This window comes from Ovis aries, chromosome 3 (genome assembly GCF_016772045.2).
Source record: "Ovis aries strain OAR_USU_Benz2616 breed Rambouillet chromosome 3, ARS-UI_Ramb_v3.0, whole genome shotgun sequence".
Lineage (NCBI taxonomy): Eukaryota > Metazoa > Chordata > Mammalia > Artiodactyla > Bovidae > Ovis > Ovis aries.
Window position 1 is genome coordinate 13228123 of NC_056056.1, and position 21566 is coordinate 13249688.

At 40.2% G+C, this 21566-nt stretch overlaps 2 protein-coding genes across 2 annotated transcripts; both read left to right on the top strand.

Moving 5' to 3' along the window:
- Window positions 1–8098: 8098 nt before the first annotated feature.
- On the top strand, window positions 8099–9040 carry LOC114114134 (olfactory receptor 1J4-like). Its single transcript, XM_027968327.2, has one exon. The coding sequence runs from the start codon at window positions 8099–8101 to the stop codon at window positions 9038–9040; it is 942 nt and encodes a 313-aa protein (XP_027824128.1).
- Window positions 9041–15398: 6358 nt separating this feature from the next.
- Window positions 15399–16381, top strand: LOC105614040 (olfactory receptor 1N2). Its single transcript, XM_027965880.2, has one exon. The coding sequence runs from the start codon at window positions 15434–15436 to the stop codon at window positions 16379–16381; it is 948 nt and encodes a 315-aa protein (XP_027821681.2). The 5' UTR covers window positions 15399–15433.
- The last annotated feature ends 5185 nt before the right edge of the window (window positions 16382–21566 follow it).

The following is a 21566-nucleotide window of genomic DNA, read 5'->3' on the forward strand; positions in this document are numbered from 1 at the left end:
TGGTACTCTCTTAGTTTTTCCCACCCTCTCCTTCCCCCTGAGCAAACTCTGTGAAGGACAGGGGAGAATGGTGTGCTGCAGTCCACAGGCTTGCAAACAGTCAGACAAGACTTAGCAACTGTAACAACAACTACTCCTCCAACTGTGTCCAGAAATGCATTCTCTATGTCTGCCTCTCTATTCTTGCCTGTCAAATCGGTTCATCACTACCATTTTTCTAGATTCCGTACGTAGACATTAACATGAAATATTTAGCTTTCTCTTTCTGACTTTTTTCACTCTGTGTGTCTGACCCAGACACCACGTAGACCCGTGCACGTCCCGCAGTGCACAGTCTTGTTTCGCTCGTGGCTGTGTAGTGTTCCACTGCACACGTGTGCCACACCTTCTGACTTTTTTCACTCTGTGTGTCCGACCCGGACACCACGTAGACCCGTGCACGTCCCGCAGTGCACAGTCTTGTTTCGCTCGTGGCTGTGTAGTGTTCCACTGCACACGTGTGCCACACCTTCTGACTTTTTTCACTCTGTGTGTCCGACCCGGACACCACGTAGACCCGTGCACGTCCCGCAGTGCACAGTCTTGTTTCGCTCGTGGCTGTGTAGTGTTCCACTGCACATGGGTGCCACACCTTCTGTATCTATCCCTCTGTCAGTGGACGTCTCCTGCTGTGCATAAAATAGATGACAGATGAGAATATGCTGCATAGCACAGCGAACTCTACTCAAAGCTCTGTGGTGACCTAAATGGGAAGGAGATTTTAAAAAGAGGGGCATACATATGTCTCAGTTCAGTTCAGTTCAGTCGCTCAGTCGTATCTGACTCTTTGCGACCCTGTGAACTGCAACATGCCAGGCCTCCCTGTCCATCACCAACTTCGGGAGTTTACCCAAACCCATGTCACTCGAGTCGGTGATGCCATCCAGCCATCTCATCCTCTGTTGTCCCCTTCTCCTCCTGCCCCCAATCCCTCCCAGCATCAGGGTCTTTTCCAATGAGTCAGTTCTTCACATCGGATGGCCAAAGTATTGGAGTTTCAGCTTTACCATCAGTCCTTCCAATGAACACCTAGGACTGATCTTCTTTAGGATGGACTGGTTGGATCTCCTTGCAGTCCAAGGGACTCTCAAGAGTCTTCTCCAACACCACTGTTCAAAAGCATCAATCCTTCAGCACTCAGCTTTCTTCACAGTCCAGCTCTCACATCCATACATGACCACTGGAAAAACCATAGCCTTGACGTATGGCAAATTCATTTTACTGAGATCAGAAAATAATGAAATGTTGTTAAGCAACTATAGTCCAACAACTTATTTAAAAAAGTTCTTTGGAGGAGCAAATGCATTTTATTTTTATGAAATCAAGATTCTATCTTTTCCTTTTAGTGTTCATGACTTTTGTGTCCTATTTAAGAAAATATTATCTACTGCTGGGGGGCCAGTGTGAGGAACTCCGCCCATGGCAAATGTCATGAGGAAGGAGGCTTGGCATACGCAAAGGCGTGATCAAGCCTCAGGAAACCCCCTGTTTCCGAGCATCTAACCCCAAAACCAGAGTCTGTTTTATGCTCTCACCTACACCTGTGACTTTACAGGGGGCTCTCCCCCATAACCGTTTCTCTAGGAGAAGGAATAAACGTGCAGCTCCAAGGCAATTAAAATTCTTGGGCATGACTAGAGTGTTTCAGCTTACAGACTCCTCTGAAGGTTATCTAGCCCAACTGTATAGGTTCGTCCAGCCACTTGTGATTGTTTACAGCTTCCCAACCTAAGAGGCACGAGATGTTTTAGACTTACTAAAGGCAAATTCTTTGGGGGAGTTAGAAATTATTAGTACAGTGGGTTGGTTAGGAATTATATTGGTGAAGAGTTTTTTCATTTGTTGTGTCAATAATTGCTGCTAATTCCCTCCCCTGGGTGGGACAAGGATGTTTCAGGTCAAACCTCTCTGCTGACAGACTAGCTTGTGTGACAGGATTATCCATACTCCTGCCACTACGCACGTGATTGTTTACTACCTCTTAACCATAAACAGCACAGAGAGTTTTGGAGTATTTTGAGAGTCTTAATTAGCATAGGGCTTTTTCTTCTTGTTGAGTCAATGATTGCCGCCAGGCCTCCATATCCTTAGGCACCTGGGAATATATTAATCAATGTATTTGGAACATAGAAAAGGAAATATAGTAGTTTTTAAGGTTAGCAATACTAGACTTTTGAGTTAATGAATTTTCTCTTTTGTAATAGATCACTGTAATTTGTTATAAATCACTGTGTCCTTGCTATGTAAAAATGTAACTTTATCACTATCTTAAGACTAAATAGATCTTAAGGGGAACATTGGTGAAAGGATTTTCATTTGTTGGGCTGATGTTTGCTGCTCAATCTCCATATTCCCTGCCCTTATAATGAATATAACTAGCATATAGGAGAAATAAGCATTAACCTTTAAGTATATAGGAGAAATAAGTATTAACCTTTAAGATTAATCATGTTAACCTTGGGTTAAATAAATTCCTTTCTTGATTGTAGCTCACTACACCCTCACCCTATAGGAATGTAACTTTATTTGGAGGGTGGTGCCTGGTTTAAGAAAAAACACCCTTGGAAAAAATAAGTTTTCGGTTATCAGAAAGAAAGGATCATAAAATCCCTAAGACCTTTTTATGTGAAGCACCTGATTTTGATAAAGGTCAGGACTGCTGACCCCCGCGTGACTCTGTATTCATCCCTATGTGTAACAAAAGGTATATAAGCAAACCTAAAAATAAAGAAATCGGATCAGTTTCCAGAAAGACTGATTCCCCCATGTTGTTCTTTCTTGCTCCTCGTTTTTCTGGCTGAATTCCCATCTGGAGCATGGATGCTATTCCATGTAGACCAAGTTATTCAGCCTCTTTTTCTACACTATCTCCTACTACACTATCCTTTTCTAATCTCTCTCTATATCTGTAATTAAATATGTATTTTTCCAAAGACGCCAACGCTGTCCCCACCTTCAAATTCCCTGGATCCACCGGGGCTGGACCCCAGCAACCTACCTCACTTTTACCAAGATTTTGTCCAATCTTTTCTTCAAAATAGTCTTATAGCTATAGTTCTTACACATTTGACCCATTTTGAGTTATGCTTTGCATGTCAGGCGGCTCAAGAATCCATGTTCACTTAAGCCATATTGATACTGAACCATGCTGGTACCATTTATTGAAACACTATGCTTGCCACATTACATTGCCTTGGTCCACTGTAAACTATTAATTGACCTTATTTGTATTGATCTATTTAAAAATTATTTGCTGTTCTATTGATCTATATTCCCATTCTCATGCAATTATTTTTATTTTCCTTTTGATGGATTATAAAAAGTTTTTTAAATTTGATAAATTATGGCATTTTGCTTTTCATTTTAAGACTTTTGTCTTCCCTTTGACTTCCATATAATATTAAGAATCGCCTTCTACAAGTAGGCTACTGATATGTTGCCTTTGATTGCACTGACCCTGTAGATCAACTGGAGGAGAGACTTGGCTCCATAACAATATTGAGCTATCCAGTCTATGTGCAAAGTGTATCTCTATTCATTTTCATCCTCTTTAAATTTACCATGAATGAGTTTGTAGTTTTTAATGTACTGGTATTTTGGTAAATTCATCCATATGTATATTTTGCTTTTTAAACTGTTATAAATAGTATATTAAAATGTTCAATTCTCAGTGCTCACTGTTAGGATATAAAGTATCATTGATTTTTGTTCTTTATTGACCAACTTCGTAATGCTGCTACCTTGGAAAACTCACTTATTGCAAATAGATTTGGACAACGATTGTTTCTTTACTTTTCCCTCTTTATTGGGCTTTTTCAGATTAGTTTGTACTATTCATCTGATCTCTCTTATCAACATAGATATGTCTCTTTTTGAGCATCAGGTTTTTACCCCTTTTTTCCATCTTGCCCTTTTGTGTGTGTGTATGCCTGCACTATGCAAAATGTAGTATGTTTACCAATATTATACATAAGCACTAATTAAACTAATTCATATGTAACCAGCAGCTGGAGTGACATGGAAGGCTGTGGTAATGTCACAACTCTAGTCTGTTTGAGGTGTAAAGTTGGAAATCACAATATTTTGAAGGACTTTGATATTTCATACATGTATAAAATATGATGCAACTTTCCTTTATTATTCATTTATTTCATTCCATAAGCTCTGACTTAGATGATTCCTTAGGTGAATGAAAACAGTCTGGCTTTATTGCCTCCCTTTCCATGGAGTTCAACCTAGGCTTCCATTCTTCAAGTATTTTCATGGACATTTTCAAAGTTCGGTTGTTTTCTCTTCAAAGGAGCAAGCCACAGGCACGGGGGAACTAAGACAATACAGCCAGTTAAAATGGATGCTTTGCAGATAATAAAGTAACCTTGATCAGACAACTGACACAGGAGAAGATTTCAGATTGCACTGTAATATTTAACAAAATTTTACCTTATTGAAGTTTCAAAGATTCTTTGTTAAAGAATCATTCAGTTAATAAAACAAGAGAGCAACTAAAAATTTGAGAAGATTAATATATTGATGTTATATATATTTTATGCACTGATAAGCAAATATATGCACTGATATTGCAAATATTATTGCAATAAATTTGGAAAAAGCTCTAAGATATCATGCAAAATAAATCCTGTTTATGTAAATATATCCTAAAAGATGTTGCTGTTAAACAGCTGCATTCAATATGCTAGCAAATTTGGAAGTCTCACCAGTGGCCGCACGACTAGAAAAAGGCAGTTTATATTTCAATCCCAAAGAAAGGCAAGCCCAAAGAATGTTAAAACTATAGTACAACTGCACTCATTTCACATGCCAGCAAGATTATACTCAAAGCCATTCAAACTAGGCTTCAGCAGTATGTGAACCAAGAACTTCCAGAAGTCCAAGCTAGATTTCGAAAAGGCAGAGGAACCAGAGATCAAATTGGCAACATCTGTTGGATAATAGAAACATCAAGAGAATTACAGAAAAACATCTACTCTTCTTTCACTGAGTATGCTAAAACCTAAGACCGTGTAGATCACAACAAACTGGAAAATTCTTCAAGAGATGGAAATACCAGAGCACCTTACCTGCCTCCTGAGAAACCTGTGTGCAGGTCAAGAAGCAATAGTTAGCATGGGACATGGAACAACTGGCTGGTTCCAAATTGGGAAAGAAGTACATAAAGGCTGTATATTGTCATCCTGCTTATTTATTTATATACAGAATGCATCACACAAAATGTCAGACTGGATGAATCACCAGCTGGAATCAAGATTGCTGGGAGAAATATCAATAACCTCACATAAGCAGATGACACCACTCTAATGGCAGAAAGTGAAGAGGAACTAAAGAGCCTCATGATGAGGGTGAAAGAGGAGAATGAAAAAGCTGGCTTAAAATTCAACATTCACAAAACAAAGATCATGGCAGTCTGTTCCGTTGCTCATGGCACTCTGTTCCGTTGCTCATGGCAAATAGATTGTGGGAAAGTGGAAACAGTGACGGATTTTATTTTCTTGGGTTCAAAATTACTTCATTTGGTAACTGCAGTCATGAAAATAAAAGACACTTGACCTTGGAAGAACAGCTATGACATTTCTACACAACCTATTAAAAAGCAGAAACATTATTTTTCCAACAAAGGTAATTTAGTCAAAGCTGTGGTTTTCCTGTAGTCATGTACGGATGTGAGAGTTGGACCAGAAAGAAGACTGAGTGGCAAAATTGATACTTTCCAAATGTGGTACTGGAGAAGACTCTTGAGAGTCCCTTGAACAGCAAGGAGATCACACCAGTCAATCCTAAAGGAAATCAACCCTGAATATTCATTGGAAGGACTGATGCTGAAGATGAAACTCCAATAATTTAGCCATCTGATGCGAAGAGTCAACTCACTGGAAAAGACCTTGATGGTGGGAAAGATTGAGGGAAGGATATAAAGGTGATGACAGAGGATGAGATGGTTGGATGGCATTACTGACTTAATGAACTTGAGTTTGAGCAAACTCTAGAAAATAGCAAAAAACAGTGAAGCCTGGCATGTTGCAGTTCATGGGGTCACAAAGAGTAAAACATGGCTTAGATAGTGAACAACAGCCACTGGAGTTGAACAACAGCTCCAGTATTCTTGCCTGGAGAATTCCACTGACAGAGGAGCCTGGTGAGCTACAGTCTGTGGGGTTGCAAAAAGTCAGAAGTGACTGAGCGACTAACATTTTCATAGAACAACAAATGTAAAGTTTTATGAAGAAAAACCATTTTATAAGTATAAAAAATGAATAAAAGACAGGGGGAATACTTTGACTTTCTCATATTGTATTTGGATTTCTACCATGAAGCAGATTTATTTAAAAGGCAACAAATTAAGAAGGCATCTCGGCTTGGGAGAAAACTCCATCCTCACATCCCAAGCTTTGACTTAACTAGGGGAAACTTGAAGCTTGTAGGAAGGGTCAGTGAGGAGGTCTTTCCACATCTCCTTCAGGCTCACACCCATGGGGCGTCATCATGACGTTCTTCCTAAGGACACTGTTTTCTTAGTGTTGGCCCTTAGGACCATGTACATCAGAATTCTCTTGCTGCAGAGTTCAAGAATGAGCATCAGTGGAGTTGGAGCTGGGATCTGCCTCTTTAATAAACTCCCCAGGGCATTCTAGGGAACATCAAAGTTTAGGAACCACTGCCCTAGGGCATGTGTCCTGGAGGGAGAAAAAAGAAAACTGAGCAATTAATACATGTTTAATGCATGTCTCTAACCAAGAGTTTGGAGCCCTGTCCCCTTGGATCCCCTCCCTGGTGGACAGAGCAGTCTTCACATCTTCATGTCTGAAGTCGGTGAACTGAAGATCAAGCTCTTTTATCTCTGTTGCTGGTGAGTGGTCCAGGACCACAGTAGTGGATAAGTCTTGTCTCCAGGTGTCTTACAGAGAAGCTGAGAAACCAGTTCTTACTCAAGGCAACTAGATCAATCAAGCATAAAGTTCAGAAAAGTACTGGGTATCCTACGGCAATAGCAGGTGTGTGTGTGTGTGTGTGTGTGTGTGTGTGTGTGTGTGTGTGTATACAGATGTTCAGCATTTCTCTGTGCTCTGTCTACGATACTTTTTAAAACTAGTTCTTAAAGCTGAGTGGAGAAGGCATATCAGGGCATATCTCTTTGACATCTCTTGGCAGCAACTGTTTTTATTTGGGATTAGGGAACTCTTCAACAAGAGATTTTGTTGAATCAGGAGGATATTGGTGAATGATTAATATGAGTGTTAGTAAAACTATATATATAACTGCCAGTAATATTTTTACTTCATAGAGCATGATATTACAAGATTGAGCTCTTAGAAAATCTGAGTTCAGTTGACAAGTAAGCTTCCTTTTTTTTCTTCAACCTTTATACATAATGGAATCTGGCTATTTAGTTGCTTATTTATTTTTAAAGAATTTTTTGATGTGGATCATTTTAAAAATTCTTCGCTGAATTTATTACCACATATTTTTGCTTCATGCTTCCATTTTTAGCTATAAGGCATGTGATTTCTTTATATGTGGAACAGGGATTGAACCCACAACCCCTGATTCGCAACGTGAAGTATTAAACACAGGACTGTCAGGAAATTCCTTGGCTGTGTATTTTTGACCCACTTTACTTCGAGAATTTGTTGTTGAACAATCCTCCTTATACTTTACATATGAAAGGACTTTGAAGTCAGATTTCCATAGGTCAATATGTCACAACCTGAAGGTCAAACCTTATGATTGTATATCAAGAAACAGAAGAGAAATTAGGGGGGTCTTTAACTTACTATTTCTCTGCTAAGAAAGTGTGATACTTTCTCTTTACTGAGGTGGTGGAAAAATGCCACTGAGCCAGTTTCTCTTCCGTATCAAACTCAATTCTTGGTTGGTACTTACCTCCCTATACATGGTAATACCATTCATCTTAGGGGTTTTTGCAGGGCAATACAGACAGACACTAACATATTCACCAAGAGAAAGGACTCACTTATATATGTCTGCTGCAATCAAAATGTGCTTCTTTCACTGTCCTTTCATTCCCAGCAGACAGGAGAGGAGCATGAAGAAGGAAAACCAGAGCAGCGTGTCTGAGTTCCTCCTTCTGGGGCTCCCCATCCAGCCAGAGCAGCAGGGCATATTCTTCACCCTGTTTCTGGCCGTGTACCTGACCACAGTTCTGGGCAACCTGCTCATCATCCTGCTCATCAGGCTGGATGCTCGCCTCCACACCCCCATGTACTTCTTCCTCAGCCACTTGGCCCTCACTGACGTCTCCTTTTCATCTGTCACCGTCCCTAAAATGCTGATAAACATGCACACTCTGGATCAATCCATCCCCTATGCAGGATGCATAACACAGATGTTTTTCTTCCTCTTTTTTACTGGTCTGGATGATTTCCTGCTCACCTCGATGGCCTATGATCGGTATGTGGCCATCTGCCACCCTCTCCACTACAGCACCGTCATGGGACAGGGGCTGTGCACCTTCCTAGTAAGTGTGTCCTGGATTCTTTCCTGTGCCAGTGCCCTGTGTCACACCCTCCTCCTGACCCAGCTGTCCTTTTGTGCTGACCACAGCATCCCCCATTTCTTCTGTGACCTTGATGCCCTGCTGAAGCTCTCCTGCTCAGACACATCCCTCAATGAGCTGGCCATTTTCACAGTAGGAGTGACCTGCATCGTCCTCCCACTAGTAAGCATCCTGATCTCTTATGGACGTATCGGGGCCACCATCCTGAAGGTCCCCTCCACCAAGGGGATCTGCAAAGCATTGTCCACATGTAGCTCCCACCTCTCTGTAGTGTCTCTGTATTATGGAACAATTATTGGACTGTATTTTTTCCCCTCATCCAGCACCTCCAGGGACAAGAGCACCGTTGCCTCTGTGATGTATACAGTGGTCACTCCACTACTGAACCCCTTCATTTATAGCCTCAGGAACAGGGACATGAAGGGTGCCCTGGAGAGACTCTTGCACAGGGCAAAACTCTTATCTCAATGACATTTGCTCATCTTTATAACAGCCATGAGTATTCACAAAACCTCAGATTCTACATCCCTAGATTTGATCCCAGCATGGAATAAGTACTCAGTAAATGTTTGATAGTTGAATTGTATTCCTTTACAATTATTGTATATTTCCTATCAGTTCATTAGCATAAATTATGAATTTTGAGTTCATGTTCTTGATTTTTGATCTTGTCTATAAGGCTGAGCATTTTTATAGCTGGTAGTACTTCATCTCTCCTCTTATTCCTAGGAATTTATTTCTTTTTAAAAATGTATTTAATTTTTTACTTACTTTTTATTGGAAAATCATCACTTTACAATATTTTGTTGGTTTTTGCTATATAACAATGTGATTCAGCTCTAAGTATACATATATTATCTCTCTTGATCCTCCCTCCCCACCCTCCCCATGCTTTGCAGCCCTCTAGGTCAGTCAATAACCTCAGATATGCAGATGACACCACCCTTATGGCAGAAAGTAAAGAGGAACTAAAAAGCCTCTTGATGAAGGTGAAAGTGGAGAGTGAAAAAGTTGGCTTAAAGCTCAACATTCAGAAAATGAAGATCATGGCATCCAGTCCCATCACTTCATGGGAAATAGATGGGGAAACAGTGGAAACAGTGTCAGACTTTATTTTTTGGGGCTCCAGAATCACTGCAGATAGTGATTGCAGCCATGAAATTAAAAGATGCTTACTTCTTGGAAGAAAAGTTATGACCAACCTAGACAGCATATTCAAAAGCGGAGACGTTGCTTTGCTGACTAAGGTCCATCTAGTCAAGGCTATGGTTTTTCCTGTGATCATGTATGGATGTGAGAGTTGGACTGTGAAGAAGGCTGAGCATCGAATTGGTGCTTTTGAACTGTGGTGTTGGAGAAAACTCTTGAGAGTCCCTTGGACTGCAAGGAGATCTAACCAATCCATTCAGATCAGCCCTGGGATTTCTTTGGAAGGAATGATGCTAAAGATGAAATTCCAATACTTTGGCCACCTCATGCAAAGAGTTGACTCATTGGAAAAGACTCTGATGCTGGGAGGGATTAGGGGCAGGAGGAGAAGGGGACGCCAGAGGTTGAGATAGCTGGATGGCATCACGGACTCAATGGATGTGAGTTTGAGTGAACTCCGGGAGTTGGTGATGGACAGGGAGGCTTTTGTGCTGCGATTCATGGGGTCACAAAGAGTCAGACACGATTGAGTGACTGAACTGAACTGAGGTCAGTCAAGGCTATGGTTTTCCAGTGGTCATGTATGGATGTGAGAGTTGAACTGTGAAGAAAGCTGAGTGCCAAAGAATTGATGCTTTTCAACTGTGGTGCTGGAGAAGACTCTTGAGGGTCCCTTGGAATGCAAGGAGATCCAACCAGACCATCCTAACAGAGACCAGTCCTGGGTGTTCATTGGAAGGACTGATGCTGAGGCTGAAACTCCAATACTTGGCCCCCTCATGCAAAGAGTTGACTCATTGGAAAAGACCCTGATGCTGGGAGGGATTGGTGGCAGGAGGAAAAGGGGACGCCAGAGGATGAGATGGGTGGATGGCCTCACCGACTCGATGCACATGAGTCTGGGTGAACTCTGGGAGTTGGTGATGGACAGGGAGGCCTGGCATGCTGTGATTCATGGGGTTGCAAAGAGTCAGACACAACTGAGCAACTGAACTGAACTGAACTGAACTGTATAAATGTCAATGGTACTCTCTCAGTTTTTTCCACCCTTTCCTTCTCCCTTAGCAAACTCGGTGAAGGACAGAGCAGCCTGGTATGCTGCAGTCCATGGGCTTGTAAAATGTCAGAGAAGACCTAGTGACTGAATAACAACAACTCCACCTGCAACTGTGTCTAGAAATTCATTCTCTATGTCTGCCTCTCTATTCTTGCCTGTCAAATCGGTTCATCACTACCATTTTTCTAGACTTCATATATAGACATTAACAAACAATATATATTTTTCTCTTTTCTTTGTATGTCAGACCCAGACAATATGTAGACCCATCCATGTCTCGGCAATGGCTCACTTTTGTTACGTTTTGTGGCTGTATAATATTCCATTGTATATATGTGCCACCACTTCTGTATCTATTCCTGTCATTGGACATTTACTACTGTGCATAAAAGAAACAACTAATGAGAATCTACTGTATAGCACAGGGAACCCTACTCAAAGCTCTGCGGTGGCCTAAAGGGGAAGGAAATTAAAAAAGGAGGGGTATATGTATACATATGGCAGATTCAGTTTTCTGAAAAGAGAAAATAACACAACACTGTTATACAACTATAGTTCAGTAACTTTTTTTTTTTAATTTTTACTTTATTTTACTTTACAATACTGTATTTGTTTTGCCATACATTGACATGAATCCACCATGGGTGTACATGCGTTCCCAAACATGAACCCCCCTCCCACCTCCCTCCCCATAACATCTCTCTGGGTCATCCCTATGCACCAGCCCCAAGCATGCTGTATCCTGCATCGGACATAGACTGGCGATTCGATTCTTACATGGTAGTATACATGTTTCAATGCCATTCCCCCAAATCATCCCACCCTCTCCCTCTCCCTCTGAGTCCAAAAGTCTGCTATACACATCTGTGTCTTTTTTGCTGTCTTGCATACAGGGTCATCATTGCCATCTTTCTAAATTCCATATATATGTGTTAGTATACTGTATTGGTGTTTTTCTTTCTGGCTTACTTCACTCTGTATAATCGGCTACAGTTTCATCCATCTCATCAGAACTGATTCAAATGTGTTCTTTTAATGGCTGAGTAATACTCCATTGTGTATATGTACCACAGCTTTCTTATCCATTCATCTGCTGATGGACATCTAGGTTGTTTCCATGTCCTGGCTATTATAAACAGTGCTGCGATGAACATTGGGGTATACTTGTCTCTTTCAATGTGGCAGAGGGAGAGGGTGGGATGATTTGGGAGAATGGCATTGAAACATGTATAATATCATATATGAAATGAATCGCCAGTCCAGGTTCAATGCATGATACTGGATGCTTGGGGCTGGTGCACTGGGATGACCCAGAGGGATGGTACAGGAAGGGAGGAGGGAGGGGGTTCAGGATGGGGAACACGTGTATACCTGTGGTGGATTTATGTTGATGTATGGCAAAAGAAATACAATATTGCAAAGTAATTAACCTCCAATTAAAGTAAAAATTTATGTTTTAAAAAATAGATGAACAGTCCAAGTTTGATGCATGAAACAGGGACTGAAAGTCAGTGCACTGGGCCAACTCAGAGGTATGGGATGGAGAGGGAGCTGGGAGGGGAATTCAGGATGGGGGACACATGTACACCCACGGCTGATTCATGTCAATGTATGGCAAAAAACACCAGAATATTGTAAAGTAATTAGCCTCCAATTAAAATAAATAAATTAATTTTTAAAAAACTTCTATAAATATTCAATGGTAAGGACATAAAAAACACCCCAAATAAAATGTTTTAATTTTGTTTTCTTGTATCTAATATCCATTTTAAAACCACAAACACCCCAATAGGAAAAAGACAAATATATTAACAGGATAATTTGAAGAATAATTACTCATAGTTAAAAATCAAATGAAAAAAAAAAAGTAGTTGATCTTGCTAGTAACCAAAGGCACACACAGAGAAAATGAGATTTTCACATAGAAAATGAGATTATTCTGTACCAATGATATTGCTGATGATAAAATCAACAATGATACTGGGACAAATTACGGTGGTTAAGAGCATGGACTCAAGCCACTCCATCCTTTCTTCCTTTTTTCCTTCCCCTGTGCACACTCTTCATCTCTAGGTCTCCATCCAAGTTCTGATTTTCTACTTCTGTCTCCTTTCCAGTCTGCCAACACTACACCCCACACTATCTGTCTCAAAAAATAAAAAAATGTGGACTCTAGCGTCATGGAGACCTAGACTGGAATTCCATCCTCTCCATTTAGTTGGTCAAGTCATTATCTTCCTGGGCCTCAGTTTTCTCATCTGTAAAATAGGGATAACAATAGTTTCTTTATCCTAATAAACTTGTATTACTTGAGATCATTTAATGAAAGTGTGCAGTAAGTACTACAGTATTTTTTTAAAGATATTTTATATGGATGATTTTTAAAGTCTTTATAGAATTTTTTACAATATTGTTTCTGTTTCATGCTTTCGTTTTTTGACCCCGAGGCTTGCGGGATCTTAACTCCCCATCCAGGGAGAAACCCATGCCTCCTGCACTGGAAGGTGAAGTTTTAATCACTGAATCACCAGGGAAGTCTCAGTACTACTAGTATTAATGACAATACTGAAGATGTTACATCTTTGCCGTGGTTGTGTATCAGATATTATGGCTGGTGTGTTCTACATAGGCTGCCTTATGTAACTGAGAGTTTAGGACTTGAGGGAGCTGCTTCTTGGCATTACTCTGTTTAGAGAGGTAATACCTAGGTGTCACTAGTGGTAAAGAACCCGCCTCCCAATGCAGGAAACATAAGAGATGCGGATTCCATCCCTGGATTGGGAAGATCCCCTGGAGGAGGGCATGGCAACCCACTACAGTGTTCTTCCTTGGATAATCCCATCATCAGAGGAGCCCGGCAGGCTACAGTCTATTTAGAGAAATCACCAGCAGGACCATTATACTTTAAGCTCTTAATGTCTCCCTCAATCCAGTTTAACCTAGAACCTGGTTAAACTGGCATTAAATGGTCCAGGACAGAGGCAAGAGTTCCCAGGAGGACTGCTGGTCAGGCTGGAGTGCACAGCATCCCAGCTAAAGGCCTCAGAATCTCACCCCCAAGTTCCCCATCTGAGAGCTTAACCCCTGGGAAAGAGATGCCCTCTATTCTCCCAGGACCTTGGCAGGGATGGCTAGAGAATAGGCTGCAAAGGGACACTGAGGTTGGCTCTAATGAGCACTTTGGGGATGATGTTCTAGGGATCTTTAAAACCCTAAGAAAAGCTCCTGTCTTCCCAGGTCTGAAAAATTCATTATACACTCTAGGTATTCCTGATGACTGCTGGACTCAATAGACCCCAGCTTTATAAGGTCAGAAAGGTCTCAGGGAGTTCCTTATTGTGAACTTCCCACACACAAGAGGGAACTGGAGAATCTGAATATGCTTGAAACCAATCCATGCTCTGATAGGTGAGAGAATCTGGATGGGTAGGGGACAAACACACATACTTGTACAAACACCTCCCTCCCCAGCCCAAGGACCAGGCAAAAGTTTCTAGGGTAGCCGATCTGAATGTCTGCCTAAGATTAGAAGCCTCTCTATAAACCAAGAACAAATGGAGTACTAATACAGTGGCAAAATCTAATAAGGTTAGGGAGGACATGAAATGACATCTTATACAAGCTTGCTCTAAATCCTAGGAGAACTGAAGATCAGAGTGGCCATTTCCAAGCCCAGAGAACCAGACACTGATTCCTTCTACCTTCCCTTTGATGAAAAGAAATATCAGAGAGTTAGACTACAAGTGTAGAGGGAAGGCACAGACACTGGAGTCAGACACACCTGCTCCTGAGTCACATTCATTAGCTTTCTGATCTTGAGTACATCAAATATTTCTAAGACTCAATTGCACCATTTGCAGAATTGTGGAGGAGAATAATACCTACCAGACTCGAAAAAACAAAAGAGTGCCATCAAGTTCTCTGGAACATAGCAAGCATCTACAAAGAGGTACTGATCGTGCTTATGTCCAAGAGTCTAGGGGGAGAGAAATACCAGTTTTCAAATGTCTAGATGTGCAATAGGGGAAGAGTTCAGGGAAAAAGGAGAGAGAGTGATGAGGGTCAAGGGTGGGCAGCCCTGTCCTGTTTGTCTACTGTGGATGCAGAGAATGACACTCCCTGGCCTCAGCCCATATATCCATGTTCCTAGTAAGGTAAGAGTACAGAAAGTGGAGCTAAATAGGTGAGGTCAAGTTCTAGGGATTGAGGAGGCAAGTAGAAATAGATTATCTTGTCTATGGTGTATGTCAAGGGGTGGGTGTTGGGGGAGGGGCAGCAAGGAAGATCATGTATTTCCTTTTTACTTGGTGAGCAAAAGTGACTTTTCCAACCTTGCCTTTAAGGATATGCTCAATTCTTATCCCTCCAATTGCCAACATGGACTTCTCTGGTCAAACTGATCACTTTCCTGAGGACCCTACTATATACAGCTATGAAGACATGGTTCAGTTTGCATGGGTATTGGTTTGCCTGTTCTCTAAAGTTCCATGTGTATTTTCTCACATCATAATGACATCCAGAGATTCTCATGGGCAAGGTCCACTTCTTTTTTTCCTGGAACAGTTTGGGCTACACAGATATTATCTGTGAATTGACCTAATACTTAAATATTGACACGTGGAAGTGTTTTATCTGCATAGATAGCAAAACTACAAAGGATGGGAAAACGAAGCAGAGTGAACCAAACCACCCTTTCAGACTTCCTCCTTCTAGGGATCTCTGAGCGGCCAGAGGAGCAAACTCTCCTGTTTGTCATCTTCCTGGGCATGTACCTGGTCACTATGATGGGAAACCTGCTCATCATCCTGGCCATCACCTCTGACCCTCACCTCCATACTCCCATGTACTTCTTTCTGGCCAACCTATCCATAACAGATGCCTGCTTCACTTCTGCCTCCATCCCCAAAATGCTGGTCAACATGCATACTCAGAGTCAGACCATCTCCTATTCTGGGTGCTTTGCACAGCTGTATTTTCTCCTTGTGTTTGGTGGCCTTGACAACTTACTTCTGGCAGTGATGGCATATGACCGCTATGTGGCCATCTGTCAGCCACTTCATTACAGCACAGCTATGAGTCCCCAACTCTGTGCATTAATGTTGAGCATATGCTGGGTGCTAACCAACTGTCCTGCACTGACACTGTTGCTGACCCGTGTGGCCTTCTGTGCCCACAAGGCCATTCCCCACTTCTTCTGTGATCCCAGTGCTCTCCTGAAGCTTGCCTGCTCAGACACCCGCCTTAACGAGCTGATGATCATCACCATGGGCCTGATGTTCCTCACTGCTCCCCTCCTGCTGATTGTCCTCTCCTATGTCCGCATTTCCTGGGCTGTGTTTGGCATCTCATCTCCTGGAGGGCGGTGGAAGGCCTTCTCGACATGTGGATCTCACCTCACAGTGGTCCTGCTCTTCTATGGGTCTCTTATGGGTGTGTATTTACTTCCTCCATCAACTCACTCTGAGGAGAGGGAGAGCAGGGCTGCCATTCTCTATATGGTGATTATTCCCATGCTGAACCCTTTCATATACAGCTTGAGGAATAAAGATATGACTGAGGCTTTGAGTAAACTCTTCGGCAGTGGGAAAACCATCTTTATACCATGACAGTGATGGCCAAACTTGGTGAAAAATTAGAATTAGAATTAATTAGAATTTAAAAATTAAAAAATTAGAATTAATCCCTGCTCTCCATCATTTGAATGGCTCCATTATTCTCAGGCTGATTTAAGGAAAAGTTATCAAGACATTAAAAAATTGGGTGTTTAACAAAGAAGGCATTTCCATTCTTTCACTGGGCCCCTGGCAACCATCATTCTATTCTCTGCTTCTATGATTTGACCGTGTTAGATGCCACAAGTAAGTGAAATCATACACTATTTGTCTTTCTGTGTCTGACTTATTTCACCTAGCATAATGTACAAAGTTCCAGTTATGCAAGATGAATGAGTTTTTTGAGATCAAATATTTGGCAGGATAACTATAGTGAATGACACTGTATTGTGTGCTTGTCATGTACTATGAAGGTGGCTCTTGAATTAAGTCTTCTTACCAAACACATAAAAATAAAATGGCCATTACATGGAGGTGATAAATACCTTAGTTAACTTGACTATGGTGATAATTTCACAACATATACATACCAAAATATCAAGCTGTACATTTTGTTTTTTTCATAATATTTAAATACATACAATGTTTATATGTTAAATATACCTCAATAAAGCTGTTTAAAAATGAACTAATAGTTTCTCAGGAAATAAGACTAGAGACTTAAGTTCTACTAGTGATGTTAATTTCTCAATTTAATACACAAGAGCTATCATTAATAGTAAATAGAATTCACAGTTTATATAAAGAATTACTAGGACAAGAGGTTACCTAGAAACAAATGCAATTCAAGCTATCATGTAGTTTCTGAGTATTTATTCCAGCGCACTGCTTCTCCTAGTTAAGTCACAGCTTGGGAAGTGAAGAGGGATTTTTCTCCTAAGTGGAAATTCCTTTTTGATTTGCTGCTTTTAAAATGAAATCTGCTTTATGATGGAAATCCAAATATAGTAACATAGACACGAAAACAAAGGATACAGTCAAAGTACTTCACACTTCTGTTATTCATTTTCTATCCTTCTAAAGTGGTTTTTATTCATAAAATTTTATGTTTACATAAATGGGATTTATTTCACATGGTATTTTATAGCTTTCCTTTTCTATAATAATTTAGTTTTATTGTATTTTAATATCTACATTTCTGCTTCTATACATATACATAGAATGTACACAGCATCAATACATCAATCCACTTAAAGTTCTTAAGTTTCAGTTGATCTCTTATTGAATTAACACAATGATTCATTGTGAAACTTTATTAACAATTAAACTATACTTGAAATGCCTTGTGTCGGTTGTCTGATCAAGGTTACTTTCACATCTCCAAAGCATCTATTTTAAAGAGCTCCATTGTCTTAGTTCCCCAGGGCCTGTAGCTTGCTCCTTTGAAAAGAGAAGCATGAACTTTGAAAATACCCATAAAAATACATGAAGAAAGGAAGTCTAGGCTGAACCCCATGGAAAGAGAGACAACACAGCCAGATTGTCTTCATTCACCTAAGGGATTGCCTAAGTCAGAGCTTAATGAATGAAATAAATGAATAATAATAGAAAGTTGCTACCAAAATATTCTACATGTGTATCAAATGCTAAGCTTCTACCAAAATTTCTAACTTCCATCTTCATACCTCAAACAGACTAGAGTTGGAGACATCACCTTAGCCCTAAATGCCACTCCAGATGCTGGCTGCATACTAATTAGTCCTATATTTATGTACAAAATTGGATAAACATATTGCATTTTACATAGGGCAGACACACACACACAAAGAGAAAAGGAAAAGATGGGTAAAGTAGCCACAATGCCCGTAATATTGAATTTAAGACAAATTCTATCCTTTGTGCTGTGTCAAGAAACATGGCAAGGTAGATGAGGGCTTTTAGACATAAATAGCATCATACAACAAAACGTTTTTAGTGTCCCATCAAGAACTCAAGTGGGACTTCCCTGGTGGTCCAGTGGATAAGAATCTGCCTGCCAATACAGGGGACACTGGTTTGATCCCTAGTCTGGGAAGATTCCGCCTGCCCTGGAGCAGCTAAGCTCCTAAGCCACTAAGCACCTGAGCCACAACTGCTGAAGCCCATGTGTGTAGAGCCTGTACTTTGCAACAAGAGAAGTTAATGCAGTGAGAAACCTGCACACCACAACTGCAGCGTAGCCCCTGATTGCTGCACCTAGAGAAAGCCCATGCAAAGCAACGAAGACCCAGCATAGCCAAAAATAATTAATTATTAAAAAAGAACTCAAAGGTCCCTTTGTGGAGGTACAGATGCTCTGAGATCAGCTAATTCTTTATTACAGATGTACAGTTTTTGGCAGCATATGTGAAATAGCTGTTAGTTGAAAATATTAAAGTGGGGGAGGGGAAGGAAGGGATACATGTATAATTATGGCTGATTAGCATTGTTGTACAGCAGAAACCAAGACAACCTTGTAAAGCAATTTTCCTCCAAATGAAAAATAAATTAAAAAATAAAATATTAAAATGTTTTTGAGTGACATTAGCAAAACTGCAAGTCACACTGAAATTCCACATAGCTTAATGTAAACAAGAAGATACCAGTGAACATACGATGCCGTTTTTTTCAAAGCTTTGGGTTTTTTTCATTGAATATACAGTCAGCAGTGTCTGATATGTCTGTAGTGTGTGTGAAAGAGAGAAGAGAATCTGATAGCTCAGGAAAGATCCTCTTCTATTAGAAACTGAAAAAAGGAATTTACTTTAGCTAGAATTAATCTGAAAATATCACCATGAACCACTGATTACTCTATTCCCTAAATAATCCAAGTGTTCTCTGGTTTCACTCTACCCACTCTCCCAGAATTCTTGGAAGGTGTTATAAACCTGCATCCCACCACTTCCATAGTTTAATTTTTCACTGATCTTCAAATTATTGTTCACAAATCTGCAGTGTCCACATCGTGTGGGAGCTTGTTAGAAATGCAAATTCTTGGATCTCGTCCCACAACTGTGGAATTGGAATTCATGGAGATAGATTCAGGAATCTCTGTTTGAACAAGCTTTCCAGGAATTCTTAGGCATGTTAAGGTCTGAAAAGCCTTGCTTTCATTCTTTATTTGGGAAAGCAAGAAGTCCAGGAAGGATAGAGAGTGCTGAATCTGCAGTGATATTAACAAAAATCAATGACATTTTCAGAGATTATGCACTGGGATAATCTGGTGCATTTCATTATACATACAAAGGAGGCCAGCACTCAGTGTGCTTTCACTGCTGACTGTGTTGGGGGCTAATCAATGTCAAGCACGCTGTGCTGGCAAAGGGGAAATACCTGGCCAGTCTGGATCTCCTCCAGGTTCTCCTATCGTCAGAGCTGTTTTTGTAACATTTTATACCACAGGCAGAAAGTTATGCGTTTCCTTTTATTTAAGTGACAGTTTGGATTCTATGATTTAATAGATCCATAAAGACAAAAAGAAAATCCTGCATTGTCTGCATAAGAGTGTAGTGTAATAATATAGGCAATTCTTTAGATTCTCGGAGTGTGAAAGTCTGAGATTATGGGCCTAAAATATATCGGTTTCCAAAATTCTCAAATAAAAGGTAACTAAATGACCTGTATATTTTTGTATTAATGCCCTCAAGTTGTAGAAATAAGTAATAAAATTAATTTAGCATTTTCTGATCAAAAGTTGTTTCCAAAGGAGAGCACTGTTTTTTTTTTAATTTTTTATTGAAGTATAGTTGATTTACAATGTCATGTTAATCCCTGCTGTATAGCAAAGTAATTCAGTTATACATAGATACACATTTTTACAATTTTTAAATTTAAATTTATTTATTTTATTTATTTTTATTTTTTAATATAAATTTATTTATTTTAATTGGAGGCTAATTACTTTACAATATTGTATTGGTTTTGCCATATATCAACATGAATCTGCCACAGGTATACACGTGTTCCCCATCCTGAACCCCCCTCCCACTTCCCTCCCCATACCACCCCTCTGGGTCATCCCAGTGCACCAGCCCCAAGCATCCTGTATCCTGCATTGAACCTGGACTGGCGATTCATTTCTTACCTGATAGTATACATGTTTCAATGCCATTATCCCAAATCATCCCACCTCTCCCTCTCCCAGAGTCCAAAAGTCCGCTCTACACATTTGTGTCTCTTTTGCTGTCTCGCATACAGGGTTATCATTACCTTCTTTCTAAATTTCATATATATGCATTAGTATACTGTATTGGTGTTTTCCTTTCTGGCTTACTGTATAATAAGCTCCAGTTTCATCCACCTCATTAGAACTGATTCAAATGTATTCTTTTTAATGGCTGAGTAATACTCCATTGTGTATATGTACCACAGCTTTTTTATCCATTCATCTGCTGATGGACATCTAGGTTGCTTCCATGTCCTGGCTATTATAAACAGTGCTGCGATGAACATTGGGGTACACGTGTCTCTTTCAATTGTGGTTTCCTCGGTGTGTATACCCAGCAGTGGGATTGCTGGGTCATAAGGCAGTTCTATTTCCAGTTTTTTAAGGACTCTCCACACTGTTCTCCATAGTGGCTGTACTAGTTTGCATTCATTTTAAAAATATTCTTTACTATATGGTATATCATAAGGTACTGAACATAGTTCTCTGTGCTATACAATAGGACATGGCTGTTTCTCCATTCTATATATAATAGTTTACATCTGCTAACCCTCTTGTCCATCCCTCCCCCATTTCTCTTCTCCTTGGCAACCACAAGTCTGTTCTCTATGTCCGTGAGTCTGTATCTGTTTCATAAATAAGTTCATTTGTGTTATATTTTAGATTTCATGTATAAGAGATAGCATATGTATTTGCCTTTCTCTCTCTGAGTTACTTCATGTAAGTACAATTGATAACCCCTAGGTCCATCCATGTTGCTGTTACTGGTGTTATTTCATTCTTTTTTATGGCTGAGTAGTACTCCATTGTATATATATACCATGTCTTCTTTATCCCTTCATCTAAATGTTGGTGGACATTTAGGTTGTTTCTATGTCTTGACTATTGTAAATAGTGTTGCTATGAACATAATAGGGGTGCATATATCTTTTTGAATTACAGTTTTGTTTGGGCATATGCCCAGGAGAGGGATTGCTAAATCAGATGGAAATTCTGGGAAACCTCCATCCTATTTTCCATAGTTACTGAACCAACTTACATTTCTACCAACAGTTT